The sequence below is a fragment of the Dromaius novaehollandiae genome, chromosome 1 (genome assembly GCF_036370855.1).
Source record: "Dromaius novaehollandiae isolate bDroNov1 chromosome 1, bDroNov1.hap1, whole genome shotgun sequence".
Classification (NCBI taxonomy): Eukaryota; Metazoa; Chordata; class Aves; order Casuariiformes; family Dromaiidae; genus Dromaius; species Dromaius novaehollandiae.
Window position 1 is genome coordinate 123,817,031 of NC_088098.1, and position 23,520 is coordinate 123,840,550.

The 23,520-nt window shown below is 41.0% G+C and overlaps 1 protein-coding gene across 5 annotated transcripts; it reads left to right on the forward strand.

The window, feature by feature from the left end:
- Window positions 1-2,291: 2,291 nt before the first annotated feature.
- NDP (norrin cystine knot growth factor NDP) lies at window positions 2,292-22,940 on the forward strand. Of its 5 annotated transcripts, none has more exons than XM_026117424.2 (5): window positions 2,292-2,547; window positions 3,342-3,628; window positions 5,681-5,742; window positions 14,576-14,930; window positions 22,139-22,940. In XM_026117424.2, the coding sequence occupies exons 4-5, from the start codon at window positions 14,757-14,759 to the stop codon at window positions 22,364-22,366; spliced, it is 402 nt and encodes a 133-aa protein (XP_025973209.1). In that variant the 5' UTR covers window positions 2,292-2,547; window positions 3,342-3,628; window positions 5,681-5,742; window positions 14,576-14,756; the 3' UTR covers window positions 22,367-22,940. The 5 variants fall into 5 exon arrangements, with proteins under 5 accessions (XP_025973209.1, XP_025973212.1, XP_025973213.1 ...); XM_026117427.2 differs by having other exon boundaries at window positions 3,431-3,628; XM_026117428.2 differs by lacking the exon at window positions 5,681-5,742.
- The last annotated feature ends 580 nt before the right edge of the window (window positions 22,941-23,520 follow it).

A 23,520-nucleotide genomic window follows, 5' to 3' on the forward strand; every position in this document is an offset into this window, starting at 1 on the left:
TTTGATAGATAATGAAGATTTATGAAAAGCTATGAAAAAGTTATGGGCAGTAGTTTTAAAAGAGGGAGGCTACATTTTATGCTTCTACTTTTGTGCTCGCAATCATGTGTAAGTTCATTCAGGAGGCCACAGATTATAGTGTCAGTTATCTGCTGATACACTGCCACTCACTACCAAACATAGACTTGAAGCTGAAGATGGAAAATTGAAAGTAACTTTTTTATTATTATTTTTTATTCCAATATCTGCAGGCCCAGATTTTCCTGTATCAGGATTTCATAGCTGTGGCAGAAAATAGCTGAGCACTACTTCTAAAAAATACTAGCGTTCGAGGCATTATTGTTAACTATTCAGTATTTAGAGTGTGCTTAGCACCTAACAAACAACTAATATAGATATGCTTTCCTGTAGTTGACGTAAAGGTTGCAGACCTAAGCTGCACCAGTAAGGAATTTAAGAAACATCATTTTCAGTAAGGACTGTGAGTAGGACATCTACTGTTTCCTGGTGGCTTTCATCCAGGAGCTACTTAGCCAGTCTTTTGTCTTCCACATTGCAAGTCCTTAGTGCGAGCAACCAGAGCGTGCGAGCCACTTTCTTTCCCATGGAAAAACACTGCTCTTATATGCCAGCACAGTGACAAAAGTGCCAGTACCTTTAGTTTTAAAAGCTGATCTTGGCTAAATGAAAAAATATTGATGGTCAAAATAGCAAGAGATAAATGTGGCCTATCTATTTAAGTAAGGCAAGTGCCAGAGCATCAGTGACATTTCAGCCCACAGTTAAAATGAAGGTGCATGAGACAAAGGTGCCGGTGAGCTGGGTTGTCACCCACCCTGGGTGACTGCCATGATGCTGGTGCATGCATGATAGGTGAGAGAAAGGCCGGGCTGACTTAAAAGGCAAAACAATGTAAACACTGAATATGAGATAAAAATGGGAAGCAAAACTCACATCCCGAGATTCTCGGTCCTAAGTAAGTGGATGATTTGTTTATCCCGCCAGCCAAACCTGGCTCCACAGTGAAGCAAGCCAAAGAATGTCTCCTTTATTGTTTCCATGATGCTTAGTCATCTACAAGCCATTCCCCTTTTAGATTATTCTATTTTTAAGGCATAATTTCCATCTGTTCTTTGATCTTATACCACATAAGACATTTAGCTAATAACATCATCCATCAAATACCAACTTTCCTTCAGAGTTCAAACACAATCGACACAGGACTCCGTCCATCTGCTGGCCAGTGCTTGTGAACAGATCCAGCTTGTGAATGACCAGCTATGTAGCCTATTTTTTAAATAACTAGATAAGGTCTGTTCTTACTGGCAGAGTGCTATGCTCATGTAATGCAGCAGGACTACTAGGGGGCAGTCTAAAGTGAAGTGAAATATGTTGCTGCTCTGGAAGAGAAGGAAACGGTTTTGTGCATACAGAACTGTGCATAACCAAATATATTTGTGAAGCATTTGTTATATGTAGCTTTTTTCCAGTGGATGGACTCTGTCTTCAGCCTCTCAGTGATTTGTATTTTGTGTGAAAGACAGATTATATATATAAATGGATTGAATGATAATCATTTTCAAACTTGGCATTCTTCAGAAGAAGGTGAATAAAGTAAAAAGATAATATTTATTTGAAATCTTAACCTGGCTTCTATGAGTATATGAGCATTTATTTGAGAGAAATTTCAGAATTTCAAGACACATTATTTGAAGCATCTGAATTTTAGGTTTGCACACAGAAGTATCTATATGGAAAATGCTTGCCCAACGGGGGAGCCAGGGAACATCAGGTGATTCAGGTGACCAAATGTAATAAAGCAGCACGCCTTGAATTTAGGATGTCTGAGATCAATCACACTTTAAAAAATGCTAAGAAAAATTTGTCTGAAAAAATAGATTAACAAGTGAGTTCAGGGAAAAGGCAGTTTCTCTATGGAAATTTTCCAAGTCCAAACATATATCACATTTTTAAAATTATAACTTTCAGATTATTCACTTAGCTCTAATTACCTTGTTTCTCAGTGGATTGCTTTATCTTGCACACAGTGCATTTATTTAGAAAGGAATTTTATTCAGGACATATATTCCACTGGTTTATATATGCCATAGCATATATATCTCCAGATCTGAAACAATAACAACAACAAAAAAAAGCCTACATTTCCTTCTATTTCCTGGCTTGCCAATAATAAGAAGTCCCTGCAGGAGGGGAGCTTGGCTGGTGGCGTTTTGTGATTTCTCAGATAACAAGAGCTTCACATTTCTGTGGAATTCCCATTTGCCAGCGAGCTGCTGCTGCCGCTGCCCTGATTGATATATGACTGCAATGGCACTTTTCCATTTGACATTCTCTCTCCCTTTCTCTCCCTCTCCCTTTCCCTCTCTCTCTCTCTTAAACAACAGCCCTAACTTTTGTGTGTTGCAAATATAAAAGGCAAGCCATGTGACAGAAGGACAGAAGAACAAAAGCATTTGGAAGTAACAGGACCTCTTTTTAGCTCTCTGAAGAGTTTAAGGGAAGGAAGGAGCAGTGCATTTTCCAAAGGTAAGCACATAAATAAGAGATTCCTCCAGATTTTCAGTATTATGTGGGCTTAAACTGAGCACTTAGTCTGTTTATCTGACAAACACATTCTCTGTGTATGATTTTTTAAATCAAAATGTGTTAATGTAGAATCAACCCAGTTCTAGTACCTGTGTCTCCCTCTTATACTTATATCTTTAATTACATATTCTGTCTGAAGGATGCCTGTGTGAAACAGGTAGCACAGTGTGGTCCTAAATAACGTGGTTAAACACCTATTTTTGTGAATGTGCTGAGCTTGTATTTGCAACTTTGCACTGATTCTGTTTGTGTGGCTTCAGAGTGAATGGAAGTGCTGGATTCTGTCCTGAATGCATAGAAGGAATGTGAGTGTCTCCAGGGCTGTCCTTGTCCTGCTACAATAGGGCTCTATGAACACAGGCAAGCCTGCTAGAATAAAATTGAACCGTTTACTTTTATTACTACTTATGTATGCTGTTCTCTTGCCGGTCATCTGCTGGAGTGCTTAGAATAATTTGAAACAACAGGCAATATTTATTTCTAGCTTTGTGTGTCATGCTTCACAGGAGCACTATTAATTTGCGCATTATTATTTATCCAAACTTCTGGGAAGCTTTACTATGGATTGGACAGCACAGTGGATTAGGATAGATTTAATGTATGTCCTTGATTGGTTGAAAACTATGAGGAAAGCCACAGTGTTTGCCTTTGCTGTAACACTGAAGGGGTATATTTAGGAGGTAGCCTACCCCTTCAGTGCTACACATAATGCAGTGTGGATATGCATTCGGTAGCTCACGCGGAGGGATGCTGCGCAAGACCCCAGACCGTCTGCTGAAGGAGAGAGAGAGTCTTTCAGTGTCCTGAAATCCTTCTTTGCCAGGAGGACATTTCTCTGTGTATCAGTGTAAGAGGTACGAGCATAACTATTCTGTGTGTCATTGGAACAAAGAAGAGTTTCACTGTTATGAACCAAGTGATAATGTATCAGAGCATAGCGTAAATGCAATTCACTGGAACGGACACAGCTCCGAGAGAACCCAGCTGAGGAAGAAAGCCCCATCTCCCCAGCAAGAGTCAGGTGAGTAAATTCATCCTATACAAGTTAAAAATTAGTGAGTTCAGTAGCAAAAATTAGACTAACAAAGATGTACTGCGTGAAGAGTAGTCTTAGTTATGCTTGCATTATGTTAATTGAATGATCTGGTATCAGCAGAGCAGCCTTCCACAGAATGTGTGTTGGGGGGATAATTTTCATGTGGCAAATCTGAATTTGCAGGACTGACTCTTTTGTGGACTGACTCTTGTGGCACTGGTAGATAGATTTCTCATCCTACCTTTCAAGTTGATTTAAACTCCTCCCACAGTCTCCCTATAGCACACCTTACTTGTTTGTACCTCAGAGAGATGGCATGACAAGTAACTTGTTACAGTTTCTGCAGCTCTTTGAATATGCAAAAATGTTTTATAAGTGCTAAGTGTTATTAACAGCTTCAAAGGCTTTGTAACTCTGTTCTAGTGGCTATGAGGTGGGAACTGCATATTGGAAATAAAACAATCAAATGATTATTTTAAAACAGCAATGAGTACAAATTCATTTCAAACTAGTTCTGCACTGTACAATTATTTTCTAATGAAAGCAGCCCAGATGCCTGGTGGGGTCAATAAATGTCGATATAATAACCACAGTGCTGTTATTTGTCCTTCCTCAGAAGCATATCTACTTTTTAGGACTTTTTTTTTCTTTTGAATTGCTAATGATGCTCACTTTTGCCCAGGCTGTGAGACCTTACCCATATTTGTGAGCAGTTATGCACATGAATAATTCCCTTGACTTAAACAGAACTATTTGGTGAGTAATTACTTAACAGTTTCCATCAGGGGCTCCCATTGTGACTTATACATTGACATACTCTTGCTGGAATAATAAAATCTTATTTGCAATACAGATATTATAAGAAGATGCTTTAAGACTTTCCCGTTAAAAGTCAATAAGGATGGAATAGAAAATGTTCCTTCAAGTTTGCAAAATAAAAAGTAATTTGCTTTAGCTAAAAGATATATTTAGGGACTGTAGCTGATTATTCTAAATATAAGCTCAGACCACTGCTTGAAGCTGTCCCACTGAAAGTTCCCTGCTTTTGTGCAGCACTCTTTTTTAAACAGATGTAGGTATGCAGGAGATTCCTGCTTTCAGAACAGGATATCAACCTGTGGTAGAGGCAGCCCTGTGTACTGTTTGCTTAGAGAGCTCATTGGAGCTCATTGCTCTGCAATAGCCATCTGCCCCACCAGAACAGTCCCTGCTTATGAAGCCGCCTGCATATTCTCGCCAGCTTTAATTGTCAGGACTGCAATACCTTTTGCCCAGAAGGGAGGGAAGTGAAGTACCTCCATGGTATATCACATCAGTGTCCTCAGTGAACCATAGGACAGGGAGTGCTTGCGGAGTCAGCTTCATTCCCACCATATTCCCTCCTTAACTTGTCTTCTCTCAGACGAACTAGGAAGCACTCTGGGTTGTTCTTGGAGTTAGGAGGGAGCTGAACGCCTACAGTGCAGAGCCAGGATAAAGCCACCAAGACATTTCTTTTTGCAAAAAGTCTGGTGGATAGTTTATTTAACTGAAAGAAAAAGAAAAAAAATACCCCTTTGTTTCAAATGTTGCAATTGTTATTACAATTATAAATATTACAGATTGTTGTACAAATGTTGTTACAAATATTACAAATTCCTCTACCTCTAATGCCTTGCCAGTTATCAGGAGAGATCTATCTCTATGAGTTTTAGAAAAGTTTTGCTACATAAAAACACGCCACAGTCATTTGAGTAACCCACCTCTGAGCATGGCTGGAAGTGGCCACATCAAAGACAGATACAGAGACCCTGTGGTAGGAAGCCATGGGGTAACTTGCTGTCATGAAGGGTTTTTCCCTAACCCCAATCAATTAAACTCTCAGAGTCTTCAGAGTTTATAACCTTTCCAAAAACTCTTAAAAATAACCCCCTTAGTATTGTAACCCTCACATGTGTAGCCAGTCCTTTCACTGAGCCCGCTCAACTTTTGCCCTCTGTGATATCTTGTTCCATTGGATCATTGTCGGTTGTGTAAACATGTGTTTCTTTTCATCAGCATTAAACGTGCAGCCTCTCAGCTCCCCTGCCCTTCTCCACGTTCTGGTATCTCGGGATGGGGTGAGTAGCCGTGTCCAGTTCACCTTTTCTCTGCTGTCTTTCATTACTGCCCACTTAATGGCACTATCGCTAAAACTCAGCTCCACGGCAAGAGAAAAGTGTGGCCGCTGTCAGATTAGCTCATTTGCCAGAGTCTCTTTGGCCAAGATCATCCCACTTTGCCCACTGTTTTGTGCATGCATATGAAGAGATGCTGTAGTCTGTGCTGACTATGATCAGCTGTTATTTCCTTTTTATATGTGTCAGTGTGGAACATATTAAAATTTCTCAGTAGTGGTATGTTTGGAATCCCTCTGATGCCCCACCTCTAACTTAGCAGAACAATAAAAGCAAGGTTGTAGTAAGCCTTTGAGCAGCTGGCAGTCTATATATTCCTTCTTTTTTCACATAATCTAATTCAGACTATTATCCGGGTAGCAGTGGCACTACCACTTCCAGACACCATCAGTGCTTGTCTTATTTACTGGAATTTCATTGTGTATCGCAGAGATCCTTTCTACCAGAGACGAGTGTAGTCTTTCTTCCAGTATCACAGTATTTGGCTGCTGATGCCATGGAGACACAGCTCCGAGGAATTCCACTGCATCATTAGTTTTCAGCTACTCTTTGTTATTTTTCTATTTGCATCAATCATTGTTATGGTTTATGCTTGTCACATTTTCATGCTTATTATTACTGACACGTGAACTGTGTCAGTATGGCAGTGAGGAGGCAGCACAGGTTATGTTGCCCTTTAAGACATGTGAGTTTAGGATCTGAGTTAATGCCTCAGCTCTGGTTTGGCAAAGGTTAAGCATACCATGGCAGTGACAATCGCATTACTGTCATAGCAGCACAGCTCAAAGAGAGTGAGACCTAGGGGAACACTGTTCCCCTTGTTAGAAGATATAAAATTATTATCATGAGCCAAATGTTCAGGTCCCTAATTATCAGAGGCAGAAGTGTATGGACACTGGTCTGAATTTTGCCTGTGTATAAAGTAAGAGCAGATTTCATCCCTAGGGTCAGAAAAGAGGCAACATGCCCTTCAGCCATGCGCTCTCACCAGCTTGCACAGCACTCTCTGCTGGTATTGGTGGGAGGGATGTCTTTGCCTAATATTAAAGAGACTCATTCTTAGTCCTACAGATAATGATAACTACAGTTACTTGTGTTCTCTAGGAAATACATTAAAGAAACCTTCAACTTTCAGGCATACAATCTGATAAGAGGTAGAGAATAAAAAATGCCCACCTGTTTGTAAGGCACTCCAGCAGGTACAGGACACATGCTCTAATGCCCTAGACCTCTCAGCAACTTGCAATTTGGGCAAGAGTCGTTTCATCTTATGTTAGGTCATAAGACCAAACTAGAGGTAATTACTGAAGCAAAGCCTATAGCTAATGCTTGCCTAGGAATATCTGCACTTTATTTAGCAGCTACCACCTTGTTGATTTGATGCCTGAGAGAGGGGAGGAACATTATTACTTAACTGCTTGACTCTGCATGTGATCCTTCACTGAGGGGTGATGCCATCCAGCACCTTCTGGATGAAAAAGTGCAAAACTGTACCCCCCCTCAATTCCTGTCCCATACTCAAGATAAGGACTACTCTGATACTCAGTAAAACACAAAAATAAAGAAAGACTCCAAGGTTCGCATCATCTCTCCATTAAATGGCTTGAGGGTTCATCACAAAACTCTATCAGATCCTGGGCTCATCTGAGCGAGATCCTATACATGCCTCTAATGGATCTATTTAAAGTTTCCTGGCAGTAGGAAAAGGAAAGAATAAAAATACAACCATGTTTTTGTCCACCAATAGTTATTCTTTCTGAGTATATTAAAAACTTTTCTCCATTTTTGTCCGTGTCTGTCTGCTGGCAGAGTGCCAGCTTACAGTACCCACTACAGTTTATTATTTCAACAGCATAGCAGAAACATACTGTTAGCTTTACTCCCTTCTCTTTGCTACCTAAAGGACAGGAAATATTATTGGAAACTTCAAAAGGAGAGAGAAGCTCAGCCAGCTCAAGTGCTGTTCAGCTTAATTCTTTCCACTTTACACAGTGGGTCTCAGTCTTGTGACCACTCATGGTCTTACATGAGCAATCACATTAAAGTCAAGGGAGCTAGTCCCATGCCTGCTCCCAAGTGTGTGGCCAGCGGTGGAGACTTGTATTACAGTTGCTGCAATTACTGTTTACATTTTGCTTTGCATATCATTGTCTTCCTATTTTTTCAGTCTGCTCGGAGGCTCAAGTATTTATCTCCTGAAACACTAAAACATTAGAAAGACCTCAGAGCAGTAAATGACGTGTATGAGTTTCTCTGAATGACCATCACAGTGTCTGACATTTCTGATTATTCAGAGGTGGTGCCCATTTTCTCATCTTAGTTTTTAAGTGGCAACACTCTGCAGGACAGTGTGGCCTCAGTAGGACCAGAAGATGTGCTTCCTTTCTGTGGACACACAGAGGAAGAGGCTTAAGCCCCTTCCTTTGGGTCTGTTTTCGTTTCTTCTGCCTTTTTTCTCCCCCTCTCCTATTGCCCAGCAGTTGTTGCTGAATCTGGCCTGGAGTGAGCCGCCTGCCCTTTTTTATTGCCCTTTACAACCTTGAACTGCTTTTACACTGTGGATGTGAAAATCCATGTGGTGGGTCAATGTGGAAGAAGCTCAGTCCCTGGTGTCCCTTCAGGCTTGCTCACCCATGTGAGCATGGTCACCCTGTCCTGCCACAGCTCCTCGGGCCCTCTGCCACCGCTGCGGCTGCTCGGGGCAACGCCACTGACCGAAACCAGCTTGGTGGGCAGAGCGCTGCCCTTGGGATGATGACGGGTGACCTTCAAACTGAAGCTGTTTGGTGAGTGATGGCGTGGGCTGCAGCGCTGCCAAGTGTGGGGCAGCGGGGAGCGACAGTGCAGGTTTCGGGGCAGGGGAGAGGGGGAGGCAGCCGGAAGCAATGGCAATGGGCACAGCCAGACCCAATTCAATGTTATGTGGTGGGCCAATTGCCCAAGGGGACCGCAGCAGGATGTGAGTTACTTACCCTCAGCACAGCACTGAGGGTGTCAGTGAGAACAAAACCAGCCTCTCCCTGTCCTGTCCCCCAACACCCATTGGGCACATGCTGCCCCACAAACTGGTATATAATCGGTGGATGGACCCAGATGCATCCCATACAATAGGTGATAAAATTGCTGTTGATGCCAAAGGAGACAAGCTTCAGTGCAACTGTATATCAACAGGGCAAATGCTCATTTAGCACAACAAGCCCTGAGGGAAGCATTTTGCTTATTTAGATCTGCAAGGATCACACTCAAAATATTTAGTTTGGTATTTGCCCTGTCTCGGGAGGGGAATTAACCTGTTCAAAATGTGCATGGAGACATTTTATAAACAAACTTGAGTTCTTCGTGTTCACCTGTTACTTTCTGGTTGCCACATGGATGTTTAGCGACTTCATCATGTGTTTTGAAATGAGACTACAGTGTGGGGCAAGAATTTTGAAAGCAAATATAAGAGGCCACACAGTTCATTTCAGGAACAGAAATGGTTGCGGTAAAATAACTGAATGGGAAGACAATCACATTTATTTACAGAACTAAAACATCCCCTGGAGTTGATAAAGTTTCTCAGTCAATTTACCCGAAAGCAGGATCAAGCACAGCATTTTAGGTTGTCTCTTCTACTAAGCAATCTGTGCCAGGAAATGTTCCTACACACTGGTACACTGTCATCTCTTCTGTTAAATTGCTCAGATGGTCACTTGTATGAGTTTGTCCCACAGCGCGCAGTGCTTCCCAAGCAGCTCCCCAGCATGGCGTGGAAGTTTGCATGCGCTGGAGGCCATATGGCACTGTGGAGAGTGGCTAATAGTCTGGGAGCAGGCTACTCCATGCCACCTGGCTGCAGGGCCCAACAGCCACTCCATATGAGTTTAATTTCTCAGTGGAGTTGTAGCCTTAGAGCAAAACTAGGGCTGTGCACATGCAGACTAATGTAAGCCTTCAGGATATAGCTGCTGGAAGGATAGCGCTAGTGAAAGGGCAGTCCTGCTGCCACTGGCTTCTCACATCAGTGGCCATGCATGGGCTTTGCACACAGGACCCTGCAGTCCAATGCAGAGCTGAGGCCTTGATAACTCATTCCAGGAGCAAAAATGATGGTTCCCTGAGGTCCCTAAAAGCTCTGTTTTGTTACCCAGAAATCGGGGTGATGGGGTTGCTGTAGGCCATGCCAGCACAGTGGCCAGCCAGCAGCAGCAGCTGCAAGCGGGGGCACTCCCCTGTGCCCATGGCTGTGGGGCTTGGGACTTCTAGTGCCTCCCTACCCCCTTTTGTGGCCCTTTGCATGGAAGTAGAGAGTTTAACCCTGCCAGAATGAACTGTGATGTAACCTGACAGTATATTTTGACCAACATAGTCATTTTGCATTCCAGTCCAGGTTTTAGGAGAGTAAAAATTCTCCAAATTCTAAACTTTCTGGCCTAAACTTTTAGAGATATAAAGTTCTTGAGAAGTCAGTCCATTTTATTTTCATAAAGATCAATTACATACATATATATAAGGTTAGTGGCAGTTTTTTTACAGCCGCAGTTTGGAGAAACTAAGCAGTGTTGTAACTTTTCTGTTTACATAACAAATTCAGAATGAAGGAACCACATGGTAGGATCCAAGTAATTGTGTTTACTAAATATGCACAAAATGCAAGGCCAGGCTTAGTTATATATACACACTGCTGCTCCAACTGGATTTTGGCAGCTTCTGAACCATAAAAGACATTGAGTGAATTGAATTGCACCATCATTGTCAAGCAGGATTCTCAAACATGGAAAATGCACAGCAAATGAAGGCCAAGCTGAATATACGTGCATGCCTAATTTTTCAGGGCTCATGGACAGGGAACAGCTAAATAGAAGTACACCATAAATCAGCTTTTCCATTGTTCCCTTTCTATCTTCCAGCATAAAAGCTGCGTGCATCCAATAGACTTTAGGAGAATTCTTCAGGTCTTTATTTTTTCCAAGATACATAGCAAAAGGGAATTTCTGTTTACATTCTCACAAAGTGAGTGGCTAAATAATTCCAGATGATGGAATTTCTCTTCCGTCCTGAAAGCAAAGCAAAATCCTAACTTCCACCGCTATCTAAATTATATTGAGTATGATAAGAAATCTTCATTTCAGCATTCACAAAGCAGTTAATGACTATATAAAATTGGAAAAATAACCTTAATTCTGCACCTATGTTTAAGTGCAATACAGTTGTTGATTTCATGTTCATATGGTCTTTCTCTAAGACCTCTTCTATTTTTCTCTGCAGTTTAGGTAACAGATATAACAGCTTTAAGTATGCTATGTCCATATGAACTCATGAAAATTAATTAAATGGAAAGTGCATCTGCAAATATATTAATAACATATAATAGCCATATCAGTGAATTCTGTAACAATGAAAGTAGTGATTTTCATCCATTATTAGGCCAAATATCTTTTAGCCAATTTTAAGCCTAAAAACATGAAGTCACGTTAGTATCTTCCTCTTTATGGTATGCTGTAAAGAGGAAGCATTGTAGCTCTCTCTTTGTTAGCTTGGCAGATTTACTGTTAGCCACAATTTTTCACATGAAAAGAAACAGCGAGGAAAAAATTACTTAATTAAAATAGAATTTTTCTATGTGAAATTTTTGATTTCGACAAAGAAATGTATTTTCCAAATCAACTGAAACACAAAGTGTCATCATAAGTGCAACTACAATGATTAATGATTACAGATTTACTTGCTTCTTCTTTTGGTCAGAAGGACAGACTGGAAGGTACAGATATTACTCCTGATATCGGGTACTGTATAGGACTTTATAATTTCAGGCAGTATTTCAGAAGGAATACAAGCTTAAAAAATGTTAATTTTAAATGAAATGCCATTGCAGTATATCAATTGGAAATGGAAAACTTCATGTCAGTATACTTAATCACGATGATGAACCTGAGTGAAAATATTTAGACTTCTGATCCCAATTAAAAAAAAAAAAAAGATTTTTCTTTCTGCTCCAAATCCATGCTAATTTCAAAATATTTAAATGACCCTGTGAGACTTTTTTTTCAAACATCTCAATTATATGTAGTGTATGTATATTTTTACTTGAAAAATGTATGTTCACTCACAAAGCTATGTCAGAAGATAACTGGCATCTGCAAATATCACAGCATTGTCTGCAGTCCCGCTTCCAAAACCTACACATTCATTTTTGCCAATATGTCTATCAACAACTGAACACAATTTTTTTGTGAAAGGTGGGCCACATTTACATCTGTGGTCTCTCTTTTTGCTAACAGATGTGTAATAACAGTATTCTTGTCTGCTTTTGGAGTTTTGTTACGAAGAGCCACTACATTTATTATACTGCTTTCTTTGCCATGGAAGTATCAGGGCTATTTTAAAAGATCATGAGGCTGCTCATACTTTTTGTACAGATTTTGTGCTGTGCTTCTCCAAAGCCGTTTTCCTTTTTTTGCTTTTTTCCTGTTTCCGTCCAGCCTTTTCATAGTGTTTTCATGTGTGTTATCTAATTATTTGCTGAAGAAAACCAGGAAGATAAGCCTTTGAAAACTGAGCTAGGACTCCACATTTCTCTCACTCCATTCAGTTTAAATCATTCTGGTCAAAACCGTGTGAAGATTTAGAAACAAAAAATTAAATTGGGAGAAATAGAGTAGGAAATGGGGATGCTTAGATATAAAGTCAAATGAGATGGGAACAGTACATATCGAGTATATTTATTTGGATGGAGAGGGAATTACTGGGTGTGTAATACTGGTTAACTATGTTGGAGAGAGTCCTTGCCAAGCACAGTGTTCTGGTCAGCCTCGTTATAAAGAAGAATGGGAATGTAGGTAAAAGGTTAAAAATACTAAAAAAAGAGTGCATTGCTCCTTCTGTTAACTAATGCTTGGGCATCATCTTCATGGAATACAATGATGCATTTCTCTTCTATGAAGGACTCTGACCCCGTTCCCATGAGTGAGAGATTTCTGTCTTATCTTGTTTCAAGGAATATTTATTGAGATCAATGAGACTAAACAAATGGATCTGTGATCCTAAATATTTAGTGCTGTTTAAGCTCCTTCTACTGAAAATACGTTGTATTTTTTCAAAGCCATATCCACTGAAAAACATCTGCTTAGGGAAATATATCCAGGTCATAGCCCAGACTCAGGGAAAAAAATTATTGTCCGTTAAACACACATTCACACCATTTTTCTGTTGAAGCACATGGACAACAGTTTTAAACCCAAAAGGCCTCTGAAAATGGCTGATACACAGAGCATCCCTAATTACATTTCTTCCCAGCATGAAACTTTGTATGTCACTTCAGCCTGACAAATCCTGACTCCCAACTTGGATGAACTCTGGAGCTGTTTATCACTGCTATGCACTCGTCTTACAAAAGTGTATCAGCAAGCTATAAAACAATCCACAAATCGTTAAGCTCTCTGGTGGGGAGGCCTCGTAATTTCAGGCTGTTTTGGAGATGAGTATCAGTCTTGCTAAAATATTGCCAGCAAATCAGAAAACATTTTTGAAAGAGGCTTGTATAAGGCAATAAAGACACACATCATCTCTTTAAATAGGCAAGACACTCTGGAAGAGTATTTCTGCATGACTAGTAAACTTGTTTTATCATAAGTTTCTTCTGAAAGTCCTCCTGCTTTTAACTTTACTTATGACTGCTCTTTGCTTTGTCAGGTTATATTTAGATGGATAACTCACAGGTCTGTCAAGCTATAGCTGTCTGAAGTAAAAGCAAAATTAAATCATCCATTTAAGACTGTTGACTTGTAAGATCAACCAAGGATGTAGGATGAAGAAGCTCAGGGAAGTGCCCTCCTTTCCATGTCAGCACAGAGCTCCAGAGAGCATGTCAATGGTGGCCCTGTGTCTGTTTGCTGGGGGATCTCTCCCAGCTTCCACAGTGCGCCAGAAATCCAGATGACTAAGTGGCAGTCTGTGTCACTCCATCTGCATATATTATTTTCCCAACTAATAGCTGGGATGTACTTGGATATTATGGAATATAATATATTTTTCAGATTCTGCTCTTTAATTAATGGGAAAAGACTGCAACTCAGGATGTGCACCATGATGTGAGTTAAAGAAATGTCAGTCTTCCTGTGTGTGAATTTGGTAATCAGGAAAGCAAGGAAGTAAAAGCCCTAGGCAGTTCCCTGTACAGTGCAGGTCGGTGCTTAGTGAATTGCCAGAGAGGCTGCAGTGCTTGTGCACCTTGGCTCGACCCCTTGTCATCCCATTGCCCTGGTCACGCACCTCGTCCCTGGGCACACAACCACATGCAGTGGTGGTGGGAGATGGACATGCTGTCCCTACAACCTGGGATCAGACTGCCTCCATCACCTCCATTTGTTACCTGGGCCAGAAATCCCCATCCTTAATGCAGGAGGCAGTCTACCTTTGCCCCTGCAAACGCTCCTGGCGACGTTTTGGGTGAATATACAGTTCTTACAATTTGCTGAAATCTCTGATGTGTTACAAATCACCAGTTTAATGGGAATCCATTAGGGACATCACCAAGTAAAAAATACTGGTATTGCAAAGCTTGTGGTATTAAAAGTTAAAATGATCTCCTTAGAAAAATGATAGATCAGTGGTTAAAGCAACAAGGCCTTGACCTTTCCTTCCTAATCCCATATACTATACCTACTGTGGGAATGATGTTCACTCAGAAAGTGTATTCTGGCTAGCAAAAATCCTACGAGCCTTATTATTATTTATGTCTGTTTTTCTCCAGAGTTCTTTTTGGTCAGGATTGTAATTTATGTTATTTTTATTCCAGCTACGCAGGAGATTCTTTGACAGATTACAATCTCAACAAACTCTAACTCAAGAAGAAGAATGACAGCTAAGAGACTTAAACTAGACTTTTCGCCATCCTGGAAAGGAACTGGATCTCGATATTTAGAGCTTTTTTAATACTCTACCTCCCTCTGCTGTTCTCACTGAGAAGTTCTTCAACAATGGGAAATCATGTACTTGCAGCTTCAATTTCCATGCTCTCTCTTCTGGCAATAATGGGAGACACAGACAGTAAAACAGACAGTGCCTTCATGATCGACTCAGACCCCAGTCGCTGTATGAGGCATCACTATGTCGACTCTATCAGCCACCCGCTGTACAAGTGTAGCTCGAAGGTAAGGACTTCTCTCATCCCCTGTAAGGAGGATGCTGCCATCAGCAGAGTTTGGAAAAAAGCCACATTGTTTAATCATCTCTACATAAATTCCTTGCTACCAAAATACAAATGTATAGATATGTAGACATCTGGATGCATAGGTGAGAAATGTAGGGAGAGAAAAAGTCTCATGATTCTTTTCACCTTTTCAAAAGGAGAAACAAGCTCAATGATGTAAAACTAACATGCAATAAACTATAAGTTTAAAAGGACCGAGTTTGGGTCTCAGCTGCTATGCACCAAGGAGATAGGCTGGTTCGTTCAGATTATCCCAGTCAGCCCACTTCTTCAAGTAAGTCTTTACTCTGAAGTACATAAATTTAAAGCTTTTCATTGGCTATGTACTGAGGTAAAGAATCAAGCTGCAAAACAATAATGAAAAGAGAATGTGGGAAACATTGCTCATTTTTTTCCAGTTTAGTATCAAGGTCTTTGTTTTCATGCAGGATGTCATTTAGGATGTTTATTTTAGGGCTTAGAAGCAGAAGGAAATACAAAATTGCCTTTCATTTGAGATTTCAAGCTTGAAAAATTTTGTAGCAAAAGGGTTTAGTAGCCTGGATGTGTAGCCTACAGTCATTGATTTCATTGTCTGGAGAAAAAGAATGCAGACAAACAATGGGGAAAATCTCTGCCGGTCCCTTTTCTTCTTGTCCTAATTTGTTCTGACTGAGTTAACCCAGTGAGTACTCAAATGTATAGTCTCTCCTTTGACCATCTTTCTGTCTCCTGGAAAGTGAATTGCCTTATTCACACAGTTCCCTAGGTTAACAAAAGAGAACAACAGTAAATGCTAACACTTCTTCCAGCTTTGCATTATGTATGAGAGCTACAGGCCACGGGTATATGAGGAGTTTAGGACAGGAAGGCTGACTGCAGTGTTGCCCAGTAGCAAAAACCAGCAGCAGTCAGTCAGGGAGCATTTTAGAGGAGAAGGTGCCTGTGCAGTTAAAGCAGATATGACGATGGCAGCAAAGACCCCTCTTTCTCTACCCGAATGCCTTTGTGGGTAGACTGAATTCAATTTCTTGTTTCGTATAATCAGCGCAGGGATGAGGTACTACGACTGGCAGTAGTAGCACATAAAATTTAAAATAAAGCACAGAGAGAAGCATTAGCAGAAAATAACAGCCAGTCAGTGCTCTGGGCTTCCTTGTGCTGCCAGGATGGCTGCTGTGGAACGGCTCCTGCAGTGACTGTGCATGACGGACACAAAGAAAAGCTAGACTCTGGTCTCCCTTACACGAGTTTCATGCCAGTACTGCTTGCCTGGCTTTGCGTAATCACTCCAAGTTCACAAGGGTGTGAGATTGGAGGTTTTTGCCCTACTACCTCTGAATTCAAACAACAAAAGCATACATAACCTGCAATTCAGGAGAGACCTTGTTCTCACTTTTGGCCTAAACTACACCTTTTTTCCATCTGGGAAACATCCAGCATTAAAATACATAACTGCAACAGGCATCTGTTCGTGCAATACTGATTTTATTGCAGGTGATGCCACTGCGAAGCATTGGTGAAAAGTCTAGGTGGTGGGGGTGCTTTTCCCATATTTGAGGGCAGGTGGTAGCAGACCTCCCCTCCCAGCGCTGTTCAGATCCCCTGTTACAACAGAAACATCATTGCTATCATGATGATTTGGTTGAGGAAGATGGTGCTCCATTCAGTCGGCCTTTGGTCTCAGCTCCCTGCCCTGCCAGAGGGCAGGAGGAGCGGCAGTACATTGTGTACATGAGGATGGCAGGTGTCCCAGTTTGGGCCTTGCAGATCCTTCAGTCTCTAGCTTTGGGTAGGTTCCCCCTCTGCCCTCAACACACAGAACAGTAAATGAGTAGCAAATGGCAACTTAACTAGGGTTGTGAGAAATGCAAAGTATGACAGCTCTGGGCACACTGCCTCAGGCAAAAGCCGATCAACACAACTGGTCCCAGCCCAGCCCCTAAAGCAATTCAAGTCTGGGAGCATGGAGGTGTTCTTGGGCTTGGGGCCAAAGAGCTCCTGGGTCCAGGCCTCTCCTCTCCTGCATGCCATCACCCACTCGCCTGCCAGGAAGGAAGGATGGAAATCCAGTAACAACTTAATTTCTTAGCATCCCTAATGGATGGAGAAAAGCAGTCAGGCCTTCAGGAGTGGAACTGATGGAAATGAATACAAGGAAGGATTTCTAATGTAAAACATATTATTTCAAAACAGAGCTCTGAGGAAATGAAACTGTTGACATGGAAATTTGTAATTTTAACTGCAAAACTGACCATGACATTTTTAAAATCAAGCATTTAATGGAAATTCTGTTTGAAAAAATTATCATACCTTTTGGCTTCCCAAATTCCACAATAGCTTCAAGAACAGTATTTTAAATAATACTATAAGTTGAACGGACTTTCTCATGAAGTGGAAAATGAAAACAGTTTCTGTACAATACGGAATAGTTTTGACATTTCCTAGAAAACTTCTCTCTGTTTGTTAAACCAAGCTCTTTTTTTAAGATCTCAGGGATCTGAATCATTCTGCTGACTGTGTGACTGCTGTTCTCGATTTAGCATATAAACACAGAGCAATATTAGACTTGCTAATGAAAATCAGCCACAGTGTCTGTTCCAGTATACACTATGATAAAATATAAAAGACCAGTATTAGACTTGCTAAGGAAAATTAGCCACAGCATCTGTTCCTAAATATACTGTGATAAAATATAAACAAATCAAAAAAGGGAAGGTTCTGTTGGATTAGCTATGGGAACTGGGTACCTCTTGTTTCCACTGAGTTTCCACTGTGGACTTTGGACTGATAATTTATGTCAGGCAGAGGCTTTACCCTTTTTTGGTATGATGTAGTTGTTCTACAAAGCCATCCTTTTTTGCTCTGTATATTTTCCCTTTTAGTGCAGAATATAATTACAGAAATTAAACGTGGATTCAGAAATTGCAAGCCATATTATGTTTGCCATCCATCTTGGCTAAAAAAGGATTATGTCCGCTGTACTTCTCTGTGGAGGCTTCCAATTGTACCTGCATGGGAACTAGGTTTGTTACATTCGGAAACATCCACCAAGTATAGTTTAATCATTCAAATTCCTCTTGCTTGTGATCTCAAGCAGATGTTGAAAACAGGTTTCTAAACATGAAAAGCCTTTGGAAATGTATTCCATTATAGTAACAGAATTTATAAAAGAGACGCTGAGGAGGGAAGAAAATTTGTTACTGAAAAAGTGTTCTCTGTTGACTTAAAGGAAGTATTTGTGTCAGCTCATAAGGCACTGTCTTCCCTGACCACTGCTGGATCCTGCCTGACCTCTGTCACTGAGGCCTGCTGGTCTTCGATGTGCTGGATCACCGTGCCTCTGCAATCAGAGCTTCCTGAATTACGATATTGGTTGTCATCAGTATTTCCTCCAGATGTGCCAAAAGAATGCTACAATTGACAGCCCAGCAATAAAGAATCCAGGCCAGCGAGAGACATACTATATGAAGAAAGATTTAGTGAATATTTTGAAGATACTAGTAGAGGCCACGGCTATCTCATGAGATTTTCCGTAATTCCTGCTTGCAGCCAGGCCACAAATACTCTGTGGCAGTCTGTTCTTACGTATTTCAGCACATCTGCTTTCGGGCCTCAGCCAGTTGCTGATGAGGGCAAGAAAGAGGACTACAATAATAATAACAAACCAGTTCACAACTTCTAAATTTCTCGAATAGGGCTTGAGTAGTCAGAGTCAAATGCTGTTTAAGTCTCACCTGTTACAAGAAATGCTGTCTTTCCTGGCCATTCGGATACCTATGAAACTGCTGTCTTCAAGTAAGAACACACATTTTCTTAGCTGGTCAACACCGCTGCACTGGGGAGCAAGAATTCCCCACTGTTCCCACACTGCATTGTACTGTACTTCCGGGAATAGCATCACAAGGTGACATGCACAGGCTTATATGTGTAGGGGAGGAGGGGAGCTAAAAGGCAGAGATATCAGGTTATAAAATACCCACACATTTTTACTATATATACACTTACTGTATTACTGTGCTATGCCATCATATCATTACTAATTATTTAGGCGATAATCTCTATTCCGCTATAGTATACGATGCAATAAACAGCTGGTGCAATTGATTAAATGGCAAAGCAAAGCTTTTAAAGTACATGCTATTTCCAGCTCATTTGCACACCTGCCAAAATCTACTGGTGGTGTTCTGGATTTATGAGGAGGAGGTTAAGCTATGCTGAGGACTTCAGGTTAGTCCAGAAGTTTAGAAAGCCATCAAATTAGGAAGTCTGAATATTTTTAATCCTGCAGGATTGACATGATACCCATGGTGCAATGCCACTTGTAATAATTTACACTCTAATCTAAAAATAGGGCCTAAACCAACACTGTGTGTAATTTTACATGAGATTAATACTAACTGTCCTCTTATGAAAAACTAAGTAGCCAGCACAATTTGAGATAATTAGAGTCCTAACAGAATGAAACTCATTTTTAAAGACAAGGCTTACTAAGCAATTATAAACTCAGTCGTGTATTGAAAATATATTGACAATTTTTGCAGAAGAAAGCTTGCTGTTAGTAAGGAATCTATTGTGACACATAGATACAGGAACACCAGATAATTTTTCCATCTAATTACACTGTTGCAACTCTTCTGCAGCCCTCAATTGTGTTCCTTGTTTTCTTGGGGGTGGGTTGGTGTTTTTGACAGTATCTGCAGACACAGAAGCAGATGTGTGACATCGAAGGGCTTTAGGATAAGAGTACTAGAAGTGACTAAATGTTCCAGCTTCAGACGCATCAACCGTTACATGTCACTTTCATCACAGAGCAATGTGTAATGTCACATTGGGCTGAAATCACAGAATCATAGAAATATCGGCTGGAAGGGACTTTTGGAGGTCTTCTGAACTCCCCAAATGGCAACTCATGGTTGTTGCCCTTGTTTTAGCATCTCCACTGCTGAGCTGAGTTTGGCTCCACTCCCTCTGTGACTCCCCTTTGAGCCGTTGCAGGCTGCTATTTGATTGCTCCTTAGCCTTCTCTCCAGCCAAACAGTTCAGAATAGTCTTTGAAAAAGAGTACTAGCAGTTTGGTGAATGCATCAAAGCTGGGGGTCTAATGAGAGCTGTCAAGATGCTGTGAAGGGAACTGTTTTAAATGTCCTAACTTCCCATCTTTCATTTTCCATACACGCAGAAATAGATACTGATGTAACTCTTCACCAACTGCCTGTCTACCACTATGAGAAAAGTGCTTTGTTTATCCAGGGGATGCAAGTGGCTCTTTCTCTGTTAGTAACTGTGTGTTAGTAACTGAAATAATTGCCCCTTTCAGTGTTCTTGTCCATATCAAATATGCTGGTATTAAGTAGCTCGACATAGCTGATGCTTGAAAAGCTGGGGTGAACTATACACCAAAATTTCCTTCTCACTGTGTTAAAACTAACAACTAAAGTGAATTTGCTTATGAACAGGCAGCATCACAGGAAGGGGAGAATGAATTTATGCTTTGAATCATGAAAGATGCCAAATTTACTGGGGAGCCACAAGAACCCATCTCTTAAACTGAGGAAGAAGATGGTACCAAACCCTGATGATTAACTCATGAAGACATCTTCCTTGTGCTCTGTGTTAACTGGAAGTGTATTTGCTAATATTCTAAAACAATTCCAAGCAATCCATTTAGCATGCATGACTTGCATGAGTCATTTTTAAGCTCTGTACAAAGTACTGTTCTTTATGGTCAATCAGTGCCTTTCCCGAGCACATAGGCAATGCTGGTATTTTCCACCTGATACCAAGAATATTCTCTCTCTGTCTTGCTCATCTTTCCTCATGATTCTGCCTAAAGAAGAATGCTTTTGAAAATTAAACATTTGTCATACCTATCTGCAAGACTTGGTGATTTTTAGCCAGTTAAGCATGCATAGTGAAAAAATTGCAGAAGTGTTCAATGTCATAAAATATTTGCCATCCTATTTTTAGTTGACCATAAGATGTGTGTGCAAGACAGTTAAAATACAACTTTATGCTTTAGTTACAGGATCAGAGTTACCACATTTTTACTCTCTGCTTTCTCACTTCTGTGATATTTTTACCTTGTCTGGATGATACAATAAGTTGCTTTTAGAATTTGTGTTGGTTAAGCAAAATTGGCTGAATTGGATTAAACAATATTTCATTCCCTGTGAAGGTGTATAACAGATTGTTTAAGCCTGCTAAACACTCATCTCTAGAAGGTCTTAAGAGGTGTTTCTAACCACATGGTCTGATGAGTTTCCTTTCCATGTTTTATATAGACCTAAGGAAACTCTAGCCATCTCCACTGCTCAACATGAGATTGTTGGGAAGGGAAGCAAATTATATTGCATGGGAGTTCCTTAGTTCCTCCTGTTGTGTAAGTTATTTTACTCTGGTCACAACTCATTGGGTGAACTTAGCAGGAGAAGAATGATGCAGCCTGTACTATATTTGTAAAATCTCACTGGTGAACTTTCATATCTGGCCAGAAGTTCTTACTGATTTACATTTTCACTGCTTTATACTATGCATGGCACATTTTATACAGATATAATTATATATAACTACAAATAAGTATTCAAGGTGATGTTTGCAAAAGAAGGAGCTAGAAACTTACTTCTTTAGAAGCAATAAACTGAGCATTTTCTTCGTATTTCTACTTTATATGTTCACATATCTAAGCATTTGAGGGATTCACTGGCACTGAGGACCAGTTTGGCTGGTCACTACTATATAAACTCAAAACACTGGATAATATCCAACAGAAGTATCAGTCTGGCTGATGATTTAAGGGCTTGACTGCCACGTATCTGGGGTCAGCAAGTCACAGTTGCAGTCATTGTGTCTGGAAAACAGGGCTGCAATTGCTTTGAGCCTCAAGATCAGCTTTCAGAAAATCAGGCCCCATACTCCTTATCAATAAGATGTCTGCAACTCCAGGAGGAGCCTCCCTGTTGCCTCCTGACAGTCCACACTGCCTCCGAGTTCCCTCAGACCTGTGTCCGAGGCCAATCTACCATGCAGGTCTGGGTACTGTCACCACGGTGGGGAGATGCTGTAAGTGAAGTAAGATCAGCCAGGCTGGAAGGAGCCACACATCTGCAGTTAGCTGCATGCTCATAGCCAGAGAGGTGTGTTTCCTAACCTGTTTCTGTTCGTTTGTAGATGGTGCTGCTGGCTCGCTGTGAAGGACGCTGCAGCCAGACATCACGCTCAGAGCCGATGGTTTCTTTCAGCACGGTCCTGAAACAGCCTTTCCGTTCCACTTGCCACTGCTGCCGACCCCAGACCTCCAAGCTGAAAGCGATGCGGTTGCGTTGCTCAGGAGGCATGAGGCTTACTGCTACTTACCGCTACATCCTCTCTTGCCACTGTGAAGAGTGCAACTCCTAGGGATGTACCTGCCACAGCAGTGGAGGGACAGCAACGCTGCTGTTGGAGAAGGCTCCCAAGAAGTACCCTAGGCAAGGGCAATGATCCCAGAATACGGTAACAGTAAGGGAAGGACTAATCAAGCTGGATTGCATTTAAGTGCTGGAGCATAAAATATCCTGGGGCTCTGGATGGTGCCAGTACTGAAGTGCTGTCTGTGAAAGGCAAAAGCAGGAGGACTTGTTTTTAAGAAACCTTTCTCTTTTCTGAAAGGATATTTTTGTGAGTTTCTTTTTTTTCAGGCTCAGCTCTCATTACAGAGAGGTGGTTTTACTTTAAGGTCAAGGCCAGCAAGGAAAAAGAGAAGATCAGCTGGATGACAGCACTGCATCCTGGAATTCGGCATTTGGACAGAGGATGGACACTGGTTCCTATATATGACCTCTTAACCTATCAATTTATTCTCAATTTCTTAGTTATATTGGCCTTCAAAATGAACTGTGTTGTCAGTAAGAGTTATCTGTTACTGATCTATTAGCCTATTAACTTTAATGGTGGTTTAGCAGAAATTACAAATAAATCATTGAAAAGTGAACTGGATATGTACTGTAACACGGGGATTACCCCACCATACCCAGCTGAAATGCTTATTTGCAGTGGACGATATCGCAGTTCATTGGCTGAGTGACTTTTGAAAAGTGAAAGGTCACGGGACTCATTATTATTCACTGAAAGCCTGGAAATGTGACACATTACATCTGTCACAAAAGCCATTATTTAAACACTAGAAACTAATCAAAGATTAAAATGACATATACTAAATGGAGTCTTTTCTTAACTTGGGTAGACCTATTGATGTACAGGACCAGAGCCACCAAAATAATAACCAAACCTAGGAGTTATCTTCATCTATAGCGCTCAGCCTATTAAGTGAGTATCATTTTTGCCTTTTAAAGATAGGGAATCTGAGACACAGGGAAATCAACGGACATGCCTACTCTCCCATAGGAAGATTTAAGTTCAGTCACAGTATTATCTGCTGGACCGCAAAGGCCATGTTTGAGTTAACCTCAAGATTTGCTGCTACCTGGGGTCCCAGTCCGCTCATCATCCAGCCTGGCATTGCCATAACTCTTGTCTGGCCATACGCCTGGGTTCCTTTTGTGTGAACACAA

Excerpts from the sequence above, each read along its gene's own strand:
- NDP (XM_026117424.2), top strand. The coding sequence starts at position 14,757 with ATGGGAAATCATGTACTTGCAGCTTCAATTTCCATGCTCTCTCTTCTG. Across the intron at positions 14,931-22,138 it reads TGTACAAGTGTAGCTCGAAG|ATGGTGCTGCTGGCTCGCTG; the intron begins GTAAGGACTTCT and ends GTTCGTTTGTAG.